Source organism: Oncorhynchus nerka, linkage group LG20 (assembly GCF_034236695.1).
Source record: "Oncorhynchus nerka isolate Pitt River linkage group LG20, Oner_Uvic_2.0, whole genome shotgun sequence".
Lineage (NCBI taxonomy): Eukaryota > Metazoa > Chordata > Actinopteri > Salmoniformes > Salmonidae > Oncorhynchus > Oncorhynchus nerka.
This window is the reverse complement of record NC_088415.1, coordinates 62,796,210-62,811,343: the sequence shown is the minus strand read 5'-3', so window position 1 is coordinate 62,811,343 and position 15,134 is coordinate 62,796,210. Positions and strand designations below refer to the sequence as shown.

At 44.4% G+C, this 15,134-nt stretch overlaps 1 protein-coding gene across 1 annotated transcript in view; it reads left to right on the top strand.

The window, feature by feature from the left end:
• The window catches only part of greb1l (GREB1 like retinoic acid receptor coactivator), a 46,254-nt gene extending 37,311 nt beyond the window's left edge, over nt 1-8,943 (top strand). Inside the window, exons 28-33 of the mRNA XM_029623393.2 lie at nt 78-282; nt 1,404-1,569; nt 4,541-4,910; nt 5,038-5,238; nt 5,656-5,794; nt 6,080-8,943. Of these exons, the coding sequence (XP_029479253.1) occupies nt 78-282; nt 1,404-1,569; nt 4,541-4,910; nt 5,038-5,238; nt 5,656-5,794; nt 6,080-6,243 (1,245 nt within the window). The 3' untranslated portion in view covers nt 6,244-8,943. The remainder of the gene's footprint in view (nt 1-77; nt 283-1,403; nt 1,570-4,540; nt 4,911-5,037; nt 5,239-5,655; nt 5,795-6,079) is intronic.
• Nucleotides 8,944-15,134: the final 6,191 nt, after the last annotated feature.

Below are 15,134 nucleotides of genomic sequence, written 5' to 3'. Positions count from 1 at the left end.
CTGCTTGATCAGGCTACCTGCACCGTAGCCTGCTGCACTATACGTCTTTAACTACAGCTCTCCTTCTCCCATCCCAGGACCTCAGTCTGTTGAAAAGTCCCATCTTCACCCCGACCACGGGGCGCCAGGAGCACGGCCTTCTCAACATCTTCCACGCCATGGAAGGCACCGCCCACGTCCACATCCTGGTGGTCAAGCAGTACGAGATGCACCACTACAGGAAATACTGGCCCAACCACATCCTGCTGGTGCTTCCTGCCATGTTCAACAGTGCAGGAGTTGGTGAGTGTTTGGGCACCTGGGTATAGTTTCCCCTAGGTACATATCTAGGATCAGCTTCTCCTCCCTCAATCCTAACCTTAACCATTAGTGGGGAAAATACGAAACTGACCCAAAATCAGCGTCTAGGGGAAACTTTGCTCTACTCCGAGTGTCTGGCAACCAGTCATTTAAATAGGTTAACTCATTTTATTGGTTTATTATCTTCAATCCTGCTTGGATAGTTGCAGTACTACAGGTTTTTGTCCCAGCATAGTGCTCAGTAAGGTGTTTCCCTGCTGAGTGGTAGCACTGAGGCCCATAGTCGTTTGTGATAAAACACTCAACAAAGAAACCATAGAGTTGCCTTGCGATGTATAAACTATATTTAGGCATTCGTTTAATTATACACAAATGTATTTTACATTCTTAGTTTGCCCAGTAGCTTATCTCTCTCTGATAATGATGCATCTACAGCAGTCTGTGTGAAAGATATACTGTGTCTATATTGCCATCTGTTGAGTAAAGCATGTTTGGACACAACTATAGTAGGTACTTGAGATTTGAATATGGCAGGAACCAAAAGGGAAGGGCCTGGCCAATGAGAACACCAGCAGGCCAGTAGTCTGATATTTGGGTCCACCATTTAGGTGTGTAGTCTTTCTGGATGGACCAATAGTGTTGCAGTACAACAAGCACATTCCAGGTGCAGTAATAGGGGCATTGGGTAAAGGCTGACCAACAAAGTAAAACTTGGAATTCAGGTCAAAGTTCAGACTGTCATGTGAGTTGGAGCTTTAGAGTTGGAGGTGAAACTCTGTGGTAGAGTTCTTGGGTCAGTGGTTGGCTAATGTTTTTCTACTGTGACCAAACAAGCTGTAACTATGGCCCACTTAAAGCTGTTGGAATTGTCCTTGGTCATAACTAGACACCAGACTTCTTCCTGGTCAGGTCATGTGGCCAGGCAAATAAATGAAATATCAGTGGGTCTCCACCAGCATATGTACTGTATCATTATAGTTATTATGGGGCGGCATCCCATTAGGGAACTAGTGTGTCCCAAATGGCACCCTATTCTCTGTATAGTGCACTACTTTTGACCAGAGCAACCACTGTCAGTAACATTACTGTCATATCTGTCCCAGGGGCGGCTCGGTTCATGATCAAGGAGCTGTCGTACCATAACCTGGAGCTGGAGAGGAACCGTCTGGAAGAGCAGGGGTTCAAGAGGCAGGAAGTCTGGCCCTTTATAGTCATGATGGATGACTCCTGTGTGCTCTGGAACTCACACCAACCCCAGGACAGCAGCAGGTATGGGTTACAACAGACCCAGCAAACCAAAACAGGTTCTGTGAACATTCTCAGAACATTTATTAGGTTGCCCCAAAAAGTTCTCAGAACCCCAAAATTGTCCAGTTGTGCTGATTAATATATAACGTTTGTATAAAACATTCACCTGGTGTTGTAAGAACGTTCCCAGTGTAACGGTTGTCGTCCTCTACTGAGGAGGAGTAGGAAATATCAGACCAATATGCAGCGTGGTAAGTGTTCGTCATATTTATTTAATGAACACAGAAGACAAGCGAATAAAGAAAAAACGAAACAGTCCCGAATGGTGAAAAACACTGAAACGGAAAATTACCACCCACAAACAAGTGGGAAAACAGGCTGCCTAAGTATGGTTCTCAATCAGAGACAACGATTGACAGCTGCCTCTGATTGGGAACCATACCAGGCCAAACACATAAATGTAAACACAAGAACAAAACACAGAATGCCCTGACCAACCTAAAATGGAGACATACAAAAGGAACTAAGGTCAGGACGTGACACCCAGAACATATTTTTTTAAATATATATATTTCAATGTTTTTGGATGTTATCAACCTAATGTAAGATAAAACCCTAACTGGAACTTAATGGGAAAGTTAGCTAATGTCCTGGCAATTTACATTTACATTTACATTTAAGTCATTTAGCAGACGCTCTTATCCAGAGCGACTTACAAATTGGTGCGTTCACCTTAAGACATCCAGTGGAACAGCCACTTTACAATAGTGCATCTAAATCTTTTAAGAGGGGGGGGGGGGGTGAGAAGGATTACTTTATCCTATCCTAGGTATTCCTGAAAGAGGTGGGGTTTCAGGTGTCTCCGGAAGGTGGTGATTGACTCCGCTGTCCTGGCGTCGTGAGGGAGTTTGTTCCACCATTGGGGGGCCAGAGCAGCGAACAGTTTTGACTGGGCTGCGCGGGAACTGTACTTCCTCAGTGGTAGGGAGGCGAGCAGGCCAGAGGTGGATGAACGCAGTGCCCTTGTTTGGGTGTAGGGCCTGATCAGAGCCTGGAGGTACTGAGGTGCCGTTCCCCTCACAGCTCCGTAGACAAGCACCATGGTCTTGTAGCGGATGCGAGCTTCAACTGGAAGCCAGTGGAGAGAGCGGAGGAGCGGGGTGACGTGAGAGAACTTGGGAAGGTTGAACACCAGACGGGCTGCGGCGTTCTGGATGAGTTGTAGGGGTTTAATGGCACAGGCAGGGAGCCCAGCCAACAGCGAGTTGCAGTAATCCAGACGGGAGATGACAAGTGCCTGGATTAGGACCTGCGCTGCTTCCTGTGTGAGGCAGGGTCATACTCTGCGGATGTTGTAGAGCATGAACCTACAAGAACGGGCCACCGCCTTGATGTTAGTTGAGAACGACAGGGTGTTGTCCAGGATCACGCCAAGGTTCTTAGCGCTCTGGGAGGAGGACACAATGGAGTTGTCAACCGTGATGGCGAGATCATGGAACGGGCAGTCCTTCCCGGGAGGAAGAGCAGCTCCGTCTTGCCGAGGTTCAGCTTGAGGTGGTGATCCGTCATCCACACTGATATGTCTGCCAGACATGCAGAGATGCGATTCGCCACCTGGTCATCAGAAGGGGGAAAGGAGAAGATTAATTGTGTGTCGTCTGCATAGCAATGATAGGAGAGACCATGTGAGGTTATGACAGAGCCAAGTGACTTGGTGTATAGCGAGAATAGGAGAGGGCCTAGAACAGAGCCCTGGGGGACGCCAGTGGTGAGAGCGCGTGGTGAGGAGACAGATTCTCGCCACGCCACCTGGTAGGAGCGACCTGTCAGGTAGGACGCAATCCAAGCGTGGGCCGCGCCGGAGATGCCCAACTCGGAGAGGGTGGAGAGGAGGATCTGATGGTTCACAGTATCGAAGGCAGCCGATAGGTCTAGAAGGATGAGAGCAGAGGAGAGAGAGTTAGCTTTAGCAGTGCGGAGGGCCTCCGTGATACAGAGAAGAGCAGTCTCAGTTGAATGACTAGTCTTGAAACCTGACTGATTTGGATCAAGAAGGTCATTCTGAGAGAGATAGCGGGAGAGCTGGCCAAGGACGGCACGTTCAAGAGTTTTGGAGAGAAAAGAAAGAAGGGATACTGGTCTGTAGTTGTTGACATCGGAGGGATCGAGTGTAGGTTTTTTCAGAAGGGGTGCAACTCTCGCTCTCTTGAAGACAGAAGGGACGTAGCCAGCGGTCAGGGATGAGTTGATGAGCGAGGTGAGGTAAGGGAGAAGGTCTCCGGAAATGGTCTGGAGAAGAGAGGAGGGGATAGGGTCAAGCGGGCAGGTTGTTGGGCGGCCGGCCGTCACAAGACGCGAGATATCATCTGGAGAGAGAGGGGAGAAAGAGGTCAGAGCACAGGGTAGGGCAGTGTGAGCAGAACCAGCGGTGTCGTTTGACTTAGCAAACGAGGATCGGATGTCGTCGACCTTCTTTTCAAAATGGTTGACGAAGTCATCTGCAGAGAGGGAGGAGGAGGGGGGGAGGAGGATTCAGGAGGGAGGAGAAGGTGGCAAAGAGCTTCCTAGGGTTAGAGGCAGATGCTTGGACTTTAGAGTGGTAGAAAGTGGCTTTAGCAGCAGAGACAGAAGAGGAAAATGTAGAGAGGAGGGAGTGAAAGGATGCCAGGTCCGCAGGGAGGCGAGTTTTCCTCCATTTCCGCTCGGCTGCCCGGAGCCCTGTTCTGTGAGCTCGCAATGAGTCGTCGAGCCACGGAGCAGGAGGGGAGGACCGAGCCGGCCTGGAGGATAGGGGACATAGAGAATCAAGGGATGTTCCCGGTTTGCTGGGGGAAACTGACACATGCACAAAAAACACCCCAGAAGGAGTCCAATTATTGGTCCATGGCTATCCATCAGCAAGGAATTCTCAGAAAGAACCGTATATATCTGGACTCCTTTATCAACCTCAATACTAATATCTGTCTCCCCCGCTCTTCCCTGTCTCCCTCAGTGATATGGCAGACACCGGGCCCAGTCTGACCAACGTGTCTTTAAAGACGGTGCTGCAGCACATGGAGGCCACTCCTAAGATCTCCATGTATGCCGTGTGCGGGGCCCGCAAGTGGAGCAGTGCCCTGGCCCGCCGCCTGCCAGCCCTGCCCTTCTCCCGATGCCACCTTCACGACTTTGTCATGCTCAACGTTGAGCTGACGCAGGATGTCCAGTACGACCTCAACAGGTACAGTTGTGAGGAGGTGGATTTCAACCTGAGAGCCAACAGCAATGGTCTGCTGCTCTGTCGCTTCAACCACTTCAGCTTGATGAAGAAACAAATTCTCTTTGGAGGACACAAGGACTTCCTGGTCAAACCCAAACTCATCGTGAGTGTCCTGCTCCTCCTTTTTCTACCTCACCTCCTGGTCTGAGATATATATATCTATATAGTGTGTGTGTGTGTAGTCTGAAACACAGTCAGTCATCCTAACGCCTTCCCTGCTCCCCCTCTAGGTGATGGAGAGCCCAACCCCCATCAGCCCATCCCAGTACATCTGTGCCCCAGACAGTGAACACACCCTCCTGGCCGCCCCGGCTCAGTTCCTCCTGGAGAAGTTTCTCCAGAGCTGCAGCCACAGACTGTTCCCCAAGGCAGTACAGAACAGGAGCAACCCCGTGCTGTCCATAGACAGCTACCTCAACATAGGCCCTGAGGTAAGATCCAACCCATAGACAGCTTCCTCAAAATAAGCACTGAGGTAAGATCCAACCCCTAGACAGCTACTGTACCTCAACATAAGCCCTGAGGTAAGATCCAACCCATAGACAGCTGAGGTACCTCAACACAGGTCATGAAGTATGCAGCAACTCAGTGCTGTCCATAGACAGCTACCTCAACATAGGCTTTCCATGAGGTACGAGCTGAGCTAGTCTGGTGGGGAGAATGTGAAAATCTTGATATTCATGTGTCCAACACATGCATTGATTTTCTGCTAAATAGATTAATGTAAAAAATATAAAAAAATCAGCCCAGCGCAGGTTTACAGTGAGAACAGATCCCACAAACTGTTTCCATGATTAAAAGTCCCGACTGAGATGGCAGAGACGTGACTGTGCTTTCTGCATCCGCAGGTGTCAGTGTGCTACGTCAGCTCCCGACCACACTCCACTAACCTGGACCACCAGGGTCTGGTCTTCAGCGGCCTGCTGCTCTACCTGTGTGACTCCTTTGTCGTCTCTGACCTCCTCAAGGAGTTCAGCTTCCTCAAAGGTAACTGATGCTACTTCAATGTTGTTGTTTTTTAGCCCTTATGTGATGTTAAGTGTAACGTCATCTCGAGTTGCTAAACCATAACCAATATTGGGAGGTTAAGTCAATGTAATGTATGTGAAGCCAAGGGTTATTCATCTCCAATTAAATTAACTTCATTGATGCCATTTTTTGGATTTGTTCTATATTGCAATACATGCATATACAGCAGGAAAACCATAGGACATTTCTGATTGGTTCCCTGACCTATGGCCTCTGACCCCTCACCCCTGACCCTGTCCATAGGTGCCACGTTGTGTGTGATCTGCCAGGACCGTAACTCCCTGCGTCAGACCATCGTACGGCTGGAGCTGGAGGACAAGTGGCAGTTTCGTCTGCGGGATGAGTTCCAGACAGCCAACTGCAGCGAAGACCGGCCCCTTTACTTTCTCACAGGACGCCATGTTTGACCCTGAGACTGCTGCCAGACCTGCCCAAATGGCCCTTTTGTCCCATCCACCCATACCAGACAGAAGGATACACACTAACCACTGATCTCAGACCAGTTAACAATCACAACGATTCCCTGTCTGTTAGGGGGATACAACCACTGTTCTCAGATCTGTTTAGCCGACCTCCTGTCACACAGACCCTGATCACGCAGGAGTATAACATCTGTTCTCAGACCAGTTAACAATCACAATGATGTCAGGAGATCAGAGAGGAGTATTGGGGCACATCAAGGCCAAATAGCCCAAAAAATTGACACGTGGCCGTCATCAATGTGGATGTGATGTCTTCTCCTCCTACAGTATGAGCTCCTCCACAACGCTGCGCTATGTTTGGAACAGAAGTGGTTGGACAGTGAGTTTTAACTCAGACTTGTGTTGGGGTCTGTCCCTAATCTGAGCCTGATTCAAATTCAAAGACTTTACTGTGCAAAAATCGGCATTGTCAGTGAACTTCTGGATATGTTGACGTATTTCTTGCTGCAAAAAGGGACTCTCGTCATCGATAATGGGACTTATTCAAAGACTGTAAACGTGGCGCTGTGGCGAACACAGCTCTTGTCGGGATGTTCCGTCACGGACATACGATTTATCTCAGGGTTTTGAAGGGAGAGGCAGCAACGAGTTGCCCGTCGCTAAAGGAAAACTACGGCTTTTCTCTCGTCTTCAGTGTCAAGTGTTGTTACTTATTACCCATTGTATAATGTTGTTGATACCCCTGATATGAGCCACAAAAGACATACACATCTGCACCTTGCCTCCTCTACTCTCCTCTCCTCTCGCTAAAATCCCACTCCGTTGTTAGATTACTAGTGTAAATATTATAGATTCTGGAGTGTATTAGAACTCTATCATCTAGGTCTAGTATATCCATTTCTATGCTGCTCAGTCAGGGAAAAAGCGTCGAGTTGATATCTAAGCCACTGTGTAGTGTACAGTCCTGTCCACTTACATTTGACTGGTAAGCCACCGTAAGGGATCCTGTTGCTCTTGTGCCTTCATATTGCAACATGTTGTCCCAAACTGAACTGTTCCTATGACGATGTCTTTTTGATCATCTAACTGAGCCAATCAAATGGAGCGAGGGAGAGCAGGAAGAGACCTGTTGACCAATCAGTTAGCTCTAAAGGCTTGATGCTCAGATACAAAGTACAATTCTATTTCATGTTATGCGGAGGATGTATATATCCCAGTAGCTCCCACTACTAGATGAGGATGCTATAGAAAGAGCAAAGCTTCAGTGGCACCTCTATCTATCTTGCTATTGACTGTGCCTGTGGCCTTGTTTATGATTGTAATAGTACTCAGTGATCTGTTCTCTGTGCCTGATAGTATAGATAGATGGCTTAGGCCTCCCCCATCTACCTTAATTCATCCAGTCAACTGACTTACAGTTGCAGGGTTTTCACACGAAACTATGGATAATCAGAGAGTGGGCGTGGACTGCTGGCATCATCAGATGAATACTGTAGGTCAATTCATCTTCCTGAAAGCAGGTAGGAATGTTTTTTATATGTTACTGCACAGGGTCATCCAAAGAATATGCCTTATTAAGTGATGTTGTTACATAGATCACTCATTTGCAGTGAAGGGTAATATTGTAATAAGTCTTACAATGGAGAGGCCAATCCAATTGAAGAAATTGTGACGAAACATCTGTCTGGTTGGGGTTAAGAGGTTACGTTGGATTTGAGGACAACTGTCTGTTGTTAAAAGCTTTGTTTACATTATTAATATATTCAATCAACCCCGTTACGGCTCGCGGAGGGTTTCTGACCATTTTTGTTTGTTTGTATTGTGTCACGTTTAGCGGTAATGTTTGGGTGTCATGATGATGGCTTTCTGTCTGCATTTTCTTGTGTTTGCCAGCCAAGGCGCAAAGAATCTACCTAAGATTTTATCCTCTTACCGCATTCGTTTCCCTGGCTTTTCTCATGTCAGATGATTCTCATTTTTTTTTCATTTTCATGAAAATCATGTCCTTTACATGAGAGATTCTTATTTATTTGAACAAGCATTTTGGACTGATAATCATATGGAAGTGTAATAATATTGATTGCATGCTGACTGAGCGAGCTCAAATCAAGAAAGCGTAGCCTCTTCTGAAAACCATTGACGAAGGCTTTGCACAAGACCAAGAGCTCTTGAGTCTTATCTACTGAATGTTGAGGGGTAGGAAATGTGAACTTGCACTAAACAACTTGCCAGCAGCAACAACCAAAAAAGTATTGATCATTGTCATCAGAACTGTACGGGGTAAATGATGAACAAAGACACCGAGAAAATATTGATGACACTATCAGTAAAGACAGACCGTGTTGATTGATTCATCGGATTGATTGATGATCAGACCCTTCGATATTGATCATACCCTTTTGACCCATAGAATGTGTCTTGTTTGTAGAAAATGAGATGAACACATACAGTAACTTATGCAATTTGCTTCTCACAATCTTCACTGAAGTATTATCTGTTTGTGGGTATTTTAAGTGTCTTGCTAAAGATTTGGCGACCCAACCCATGGTAGGCTTGGCCACAGAGTCATCTACCTCATGTTGACCATTGCGGTTGTTCAATATGTGGGCGGTGAACATTTGACTTTGGGGAAACATGCTTTTGTTGTTGGAATTTCTGAATGTAATAAAGTGACATTACAATAAACTAGGGAGTTGTGACAATGTTTTGTTTTATAAGGTGAACTGTGCTCACATTTAAACAAATTCAATGAACGGGTGCTACAAAAGGTGGACCCATCTGTTATATTGCTCGATTTAAAAAGCACAAGTTTACTTCCTCTCTCCTGCGTAGCATTCTTGTTTTTAAAGTAATCCCCCGAGGCTACGTTTTCGAATAATCTGGTCCTTACAAAAGGCTTGTAGTTTGGTAACAGTTTTTTTTTTTTTTTTGTTGTTTTTTTTTTGTCGTCAATCTATCCCATAACCTTTTTCAACCTTTTACAATGACCCTCTAGTGGTATTCAAAGTTTGAGAGTTGTATTTTAATAAATAATTCTATGGTCAACCCATGTACTGCAATACGCTATTTATAAGCCATGGGAGGTAGTATTTGGACATGGGTGTTTGATTCACCTCCAACCCCAGTATGGTGTAACACCAGGTTATATGTCATTCCACGTCTACAGAGTAAATGTAACTTCTATGGAAATGTAACACCATTTTGGGGTGTACAGTGGGGCAAAAAAGTATTTAGTCAGCCACCAATTGTGCAAGTTCTCCCACTTAAAAATATGAGAGAGGCCTGTAATTTTCATCATAGGTACACTTCAACTATGACAGACAAAATGAGAAAAAATCCAGAAAATCACATTGTAGGATTTTTTATGAATTTATTTGCAAATGATGGTGGGAAATAAGTATTTGGTCAATAACAAAAGTTTATCTCAATACTTTGTTATATACCCTTTGTTGGCAATGACAGAGGTCAAATGTTTTCTGTAAGTCTTCACAAGGTTTTCACACACTGTTGCTGGTATTTTGGCCCATTCCTCCATGCAGATCTCCTCTAGAGCAGTGATGCTTTGGGGGTGTTGCTGGGCAACACGGACTTTCGACTCCCTCCAAAGATTTTCTATGGGGTTGAGCTCTGGAGACTGGCTAGGCCACTCCAGGATCTTGAAATGCTTTTTACGAAGCCACTCCTTCGTTGCCCGGGCGGTGTGTTTGGGATCATTGTCATGCTGAAAGACCCAGCCACGTTTCATCTTCAAATGCCCTTGCTGATGGAAGGAGGTTTTCACTCAAAATCTCACGATACATGGCTCCATTCATTCTTTCCTTTACACGGATCAGTCGTCCTGGTCCCTTTGCAGAAAAACAGCCCCAAAGCATGTTTCCACCCCCATGCTTCACAGTAGGTATGGTGTTCTTTGGATGCAACTCAGCATTCTTTGTCCTCCAAACACGACGAGTTGAGGTTTTACCAAAAGGTTCTATTTTGGTTTGATCTGACCATATGACATTCTCCCAAACTTCTTCTGGATCATCCAAATGCTCTCTAGCAAACTTCAGACGGGCCTGGACATGTACTGGCTTAAGCAGGGGGACACGTCTGGCACTGCAGGATTTGAGTCCCTGGCGACGTAGTGTGTTACTGATGGTAGGCTTTGTTACTTTGGTCCCAGCTCTCTGCAGGTCATTCACTAGGTCCCCCTGTGTGGTTCTGGGATTTTTGCTCACCGTTCTTGTGATCATTTTGACCCCACGGGGTGAGATCTTGTGTGGAGCCCCAGATTGAGGGAGATTATCAGTGGTCTTGTATGTCTTCCATTTCCTAATAATTGCTCCCACAGTTGATTTCTTCAAACCAAGCTGCTTACCTATTGCAGATTCAGTCTTCACAGCCTGGTTTAGGTCTACAATTTTGTTTCTGGTGTCCTTTGACAGCTCTTTGGTCTTGGCCATAGTGGAGTTTGGAGTGTTACTGTTTGAGGTTGTGGACAGGTCTTTTATACTGATAAATTCAAACAGGTGCCATTAATACAGGTAACGAGTGGAGGACAGAGGAGCTTCTTGAAGAAGTTACAGCTCTGTGAGCCAGAAATCTTGTTTGTAGGTGACCAAATATGTATTTTCCACCATAATTTGCAAATAAATTCTTTAAAAATCCTACAATGTGATTTACTGGATTTCTTACAGGCCTCATCTTTTTAAGTGGGAGAACTTGCACAATTGGTGGCTGACTAAATACTTTTCCCCCCCACTGTATCTCACTAACGGTTGCTATAAATCCAGCCACTTACAGATTGGATTAGTTTAGAGAAATGTAAGTTTCTTATCTTTGTGTAGCATAAGATTAAAAACAATCGGTACATGCGAAGATATTGAAACAAATTATTTTAAAAATCAACCTGCAACTGAGCATGATGGGAAATATGACAATCTGTCTGGATAACTCCATAGATTTAACTCCCTGTCTCTGGTTACCAATAATGGAGTTATTGTTTCTACATTGCTTTGTAAAATGTCATTGTCACATTGCCCTTAACAAAGAAGCTTATTGACCCTCTCTTGAGGATTCCATCTGAAAACTATTCTCAGTCGTTCAGCCCTCAGGCTACTTTCTCTCTAGCTGGCAATACTGTACTTAATCTAACCACGCACATTTTACATGATTAAAATATTAAATATCTGACATAATGAATTATGAAACAGAAGTAATTGAACCTCTGCTTAGTTAGATAAGTGTGTGTGTCTGTACTTGTTTCCCTACATTATCAGGACCCCAATGTCCAAACAATTCACCTGAATGTCCTGAAAAGGTAGGAAAACAAGAACTGCTTGTTAAAATGCTATTTTAAGCTTAAGGGTTAGGTTTACGATTTGGGGGTTAGGTTATGTGGAAATCGTTTTTTTTAACGGTCAAACATTTTCCCCTCCAAAAAGTTCTGAAAGCCGTATGTGTCTGGTCAATACAATATTGGTCACAGATTCCTGATATTATGAAATTTGTCCACTGTCTACTCTAACGACTCTCTCTCCCAAGCTTTCTAGAACCATTTAGCTGAAACCAACACTGTCTGGGAGCTGTGTGTGTTCGTGCGTGTGAAGGATTATAGCCCAGTGTCAGCAGTACCATTTGAACCACGGTCTGGTCGAAACACAACACCAGGACAGCCAATGACAGTGAGTCGGCCAAATCCGGCCAACCAAAAACCTAGAGCCCGGCATAGCGTGACACATGTGTCATAACCTAATGACCTGGCTGTGTGGCACGTGATGGGTTATATGATAAGCCATGCGGCTTCTGTTCTGTGTGCTGTCGAATGTTACCTCCACAGGACCTCTGAATGTCGTAAGAGGCTGTGTGAGGTCATCTGACCCGTGGACCAGAGCTTAGCAGGGAACCATCACCATGTGAATCAGATCACAGATGATTTGCCTGCATTCTGCAAAGATGTTAATATAAAGAGGGAAATAAAATGTATTTACATTGGAGTATGTTTTCACTAGAAATAGGGATGGATGATACAACATACTTGTTATTATGCCACATTCACTTCATGTCAGAAACTCAGACATTTCCGACTTGCTTGCTCATTGTAGAAAGAGTTTCCCACTCGGTAAGTATCAGAATCAACCAATAGGGAGCTCTACACAAATAACATTTGAACTCAGAGGTCCCAAGTTTCTGACAATGACGTGAACGTAGCATTACACATCTCTTGGATAATACTGAAGCTGATGCCAACAGTGGGGCACTGACCAAATTACCAAACCCTTAAAAGTCAATAAAGTCAGGCAGAGTCAACTGAGGAAATGCATTAACAAGCAGAGCACTTGAGAGACAGCAGACAACTGCACTGCAGTAGGCTTAATTTAGTAATGTATTACATACAGCAAAATTCACTTCATATTGATACATGTGTATATACTGGTACTTTTACCACATACAATTTAATTTGAAAATCTTATTGCTAGACATGTTAAATAGAATGTTTTTTTTTATTTTTATATAATATAAAATGAAATATAATATCATAAATATAATGACTAACAAAATATGTCCTTTGTGCTACTGATTATGATGCGGTGTTCTAAGTCGTAAGGTTCAGGACGTGATGGCGATGAGACACATGCTACTTAATGGCCACGGGGCAGAATAAAGAAACATACAAATTCCACAGGAATAAAGTCATAGGTGCATTTGAAATGACACCCTATTCCCTACAGAGTGCAAAACGTTTGACCAGGGTCCATGAGGTTCTGGCCAAAGGTAGTGCACTATATAGGGAATATGTTGCCATTTTGTATGCAGACAATGTCTGAAACAGTGCATTGGTGACAGTACGGTTGCCAAATCTGGTGCTACTTTTGCGAACTCCTTTATGGTAAACAACTCCATTCTCATTGTTGTCTTAAGCAGAACTAAACTGGCAACCAGGCTGCATTGATGAAATATGCATCTGGCGCAGGATCACAGTCAACACAGAGGGTATGCATATACATCCCATCTTACTGTAACACAATCCTATGTTCAAATATGCAATACAGTGCCTTGCGAAAGTATTCGGCCCCCTTGAACTTTGCAACCTTTTGCCACATTTCAGGCTTCAAACATAAAGATATAAAACTGTATTTTTTTGTGAAGAATCAACAACAAGTGGGACACAATCATGAAGTGGAACGACATTTATTGGATATTTCAAACTTTTTTAACAAATCAAAAACTGAAAAATTGGGCGTGCTAAATTATTCAGCCCCTTTACTTTCAGTGCAGCAAACTCTCTCCAGAAATTCAGTGAGGATCTCTGAATGATCCAATGTTGACCTAAATGACTAATGATGATAAATACAATCCACCTGTGTGTAATCAAGTCTCCGTATAAATGCACCTGCACTGTGATAGTCTCAGAGGTCCGTTAAAAGCGCAGAGAGCATCATGAAGAACAAGGAACACACCAGGCAGGTCCGAGATACTGTTGTGAAGAAGTTTAAAGCCGGATTTGGATACAAAAAGATTTCCCAAGCTTTAAACATCCCAAGGAGCACTGTGCAAGCGATAATATTGAAATGGAAGGAGTATCAGACCACTGCAAATCTACCAAGACCTGGCCGTCCCTCTAAACTTTCAGCTCATACAAGGAGAAGACTGATCAGAGATGCAGCCAAGAGGCCCATGATCACTCTGGATGAACTGCAGAGATCTACAGCTGAGGTGGGAGACTCTGTCCATAGGACAACAATCAGTCGTATATTGCACAAATCTGGCCTTTATGGAAGAGTGGCAAGAAGAAAGCCATTTCTTAAAGATATCCATAAAAAGTGTTGTTTAAAGTTTGCCACAAGCCACCTGGGAGACACACCAAACATGTGGAAGAAGGTGCTCTGGTCAGATGAAACCAAAATTGAACTTTTTGGCAACAATGCAAAACGTTATGTTTGGCGTAAAAGCAACACAGCTCATCACCCTGAACACACCATACCCACTGTCAAACATGGTGGTGGCAGCATCATGGTTTGGGCCTGCTTCTTCAGCAGGGACAGGGAAGATGGTTAAAATTGATGGGAAGATGGATGGAGCCAAATACAGGACCATTCTGGAAGAAAACCTGATGGAGTCTGCAAAAGACCTGAGACAGGGACGGAGATTTGTCTTCCAACAAGACAATGATCCAAAACATAAAGCAAAATCTACAATGGAATGGTTCAAAAATAAACATATCCAGGTGTTAGAATGGCCAAGTCAAAGTCCAGACCTGAATCCAATCGAGAATCTGTGGAAAGAACTGAAAACTGCTGTTCACAAATGCTCTCCATCCAACCTCACTGAGCTCGAGCTGTTTTGCAAGGAGGAATGGGAAAAAATTTCAGTCTCTCGATGTGCAAAACTGATAGAGACATACCCCAAGCGACTTACAGCTGTAATCGCAGCAAAAGGTGGCGCTACAAAGTATTAACTTAAGGGGGCTGAATAATTTTGCAAGCCCAATTTTTCAGTTTTTGATTTGTTAAAAAAGTTTGAAATATCCAATAAATGTCGTTCCACTTCATGATTGTGTCCCACTTGTTGTTGATTCTTCACAAAAAAATACAGTTTTATATCTTTATGTTTGAAGCCTGAAATGTGGCAAAAGGTCGCAAAGTTCAAGGGGGCCGAATACTTTCGCAAGGCACTGTATATCATACACGTCACTGTATCTAGGACCTTCATTTTAACGTGAGGTTTCAGGTTGATATGCTCAGCAAATACCCTACAAGTAGGGTAAAATACAGTACTGGTCCATGAAGTAACTAAGACTTGGCTGTGTCTTTAACAACCTGGACAACCTGGAATTGTTAGTTAGATTACTTGTTGGTTATCACTGCATTGTCGGAACTAGAAGCACAAGCATT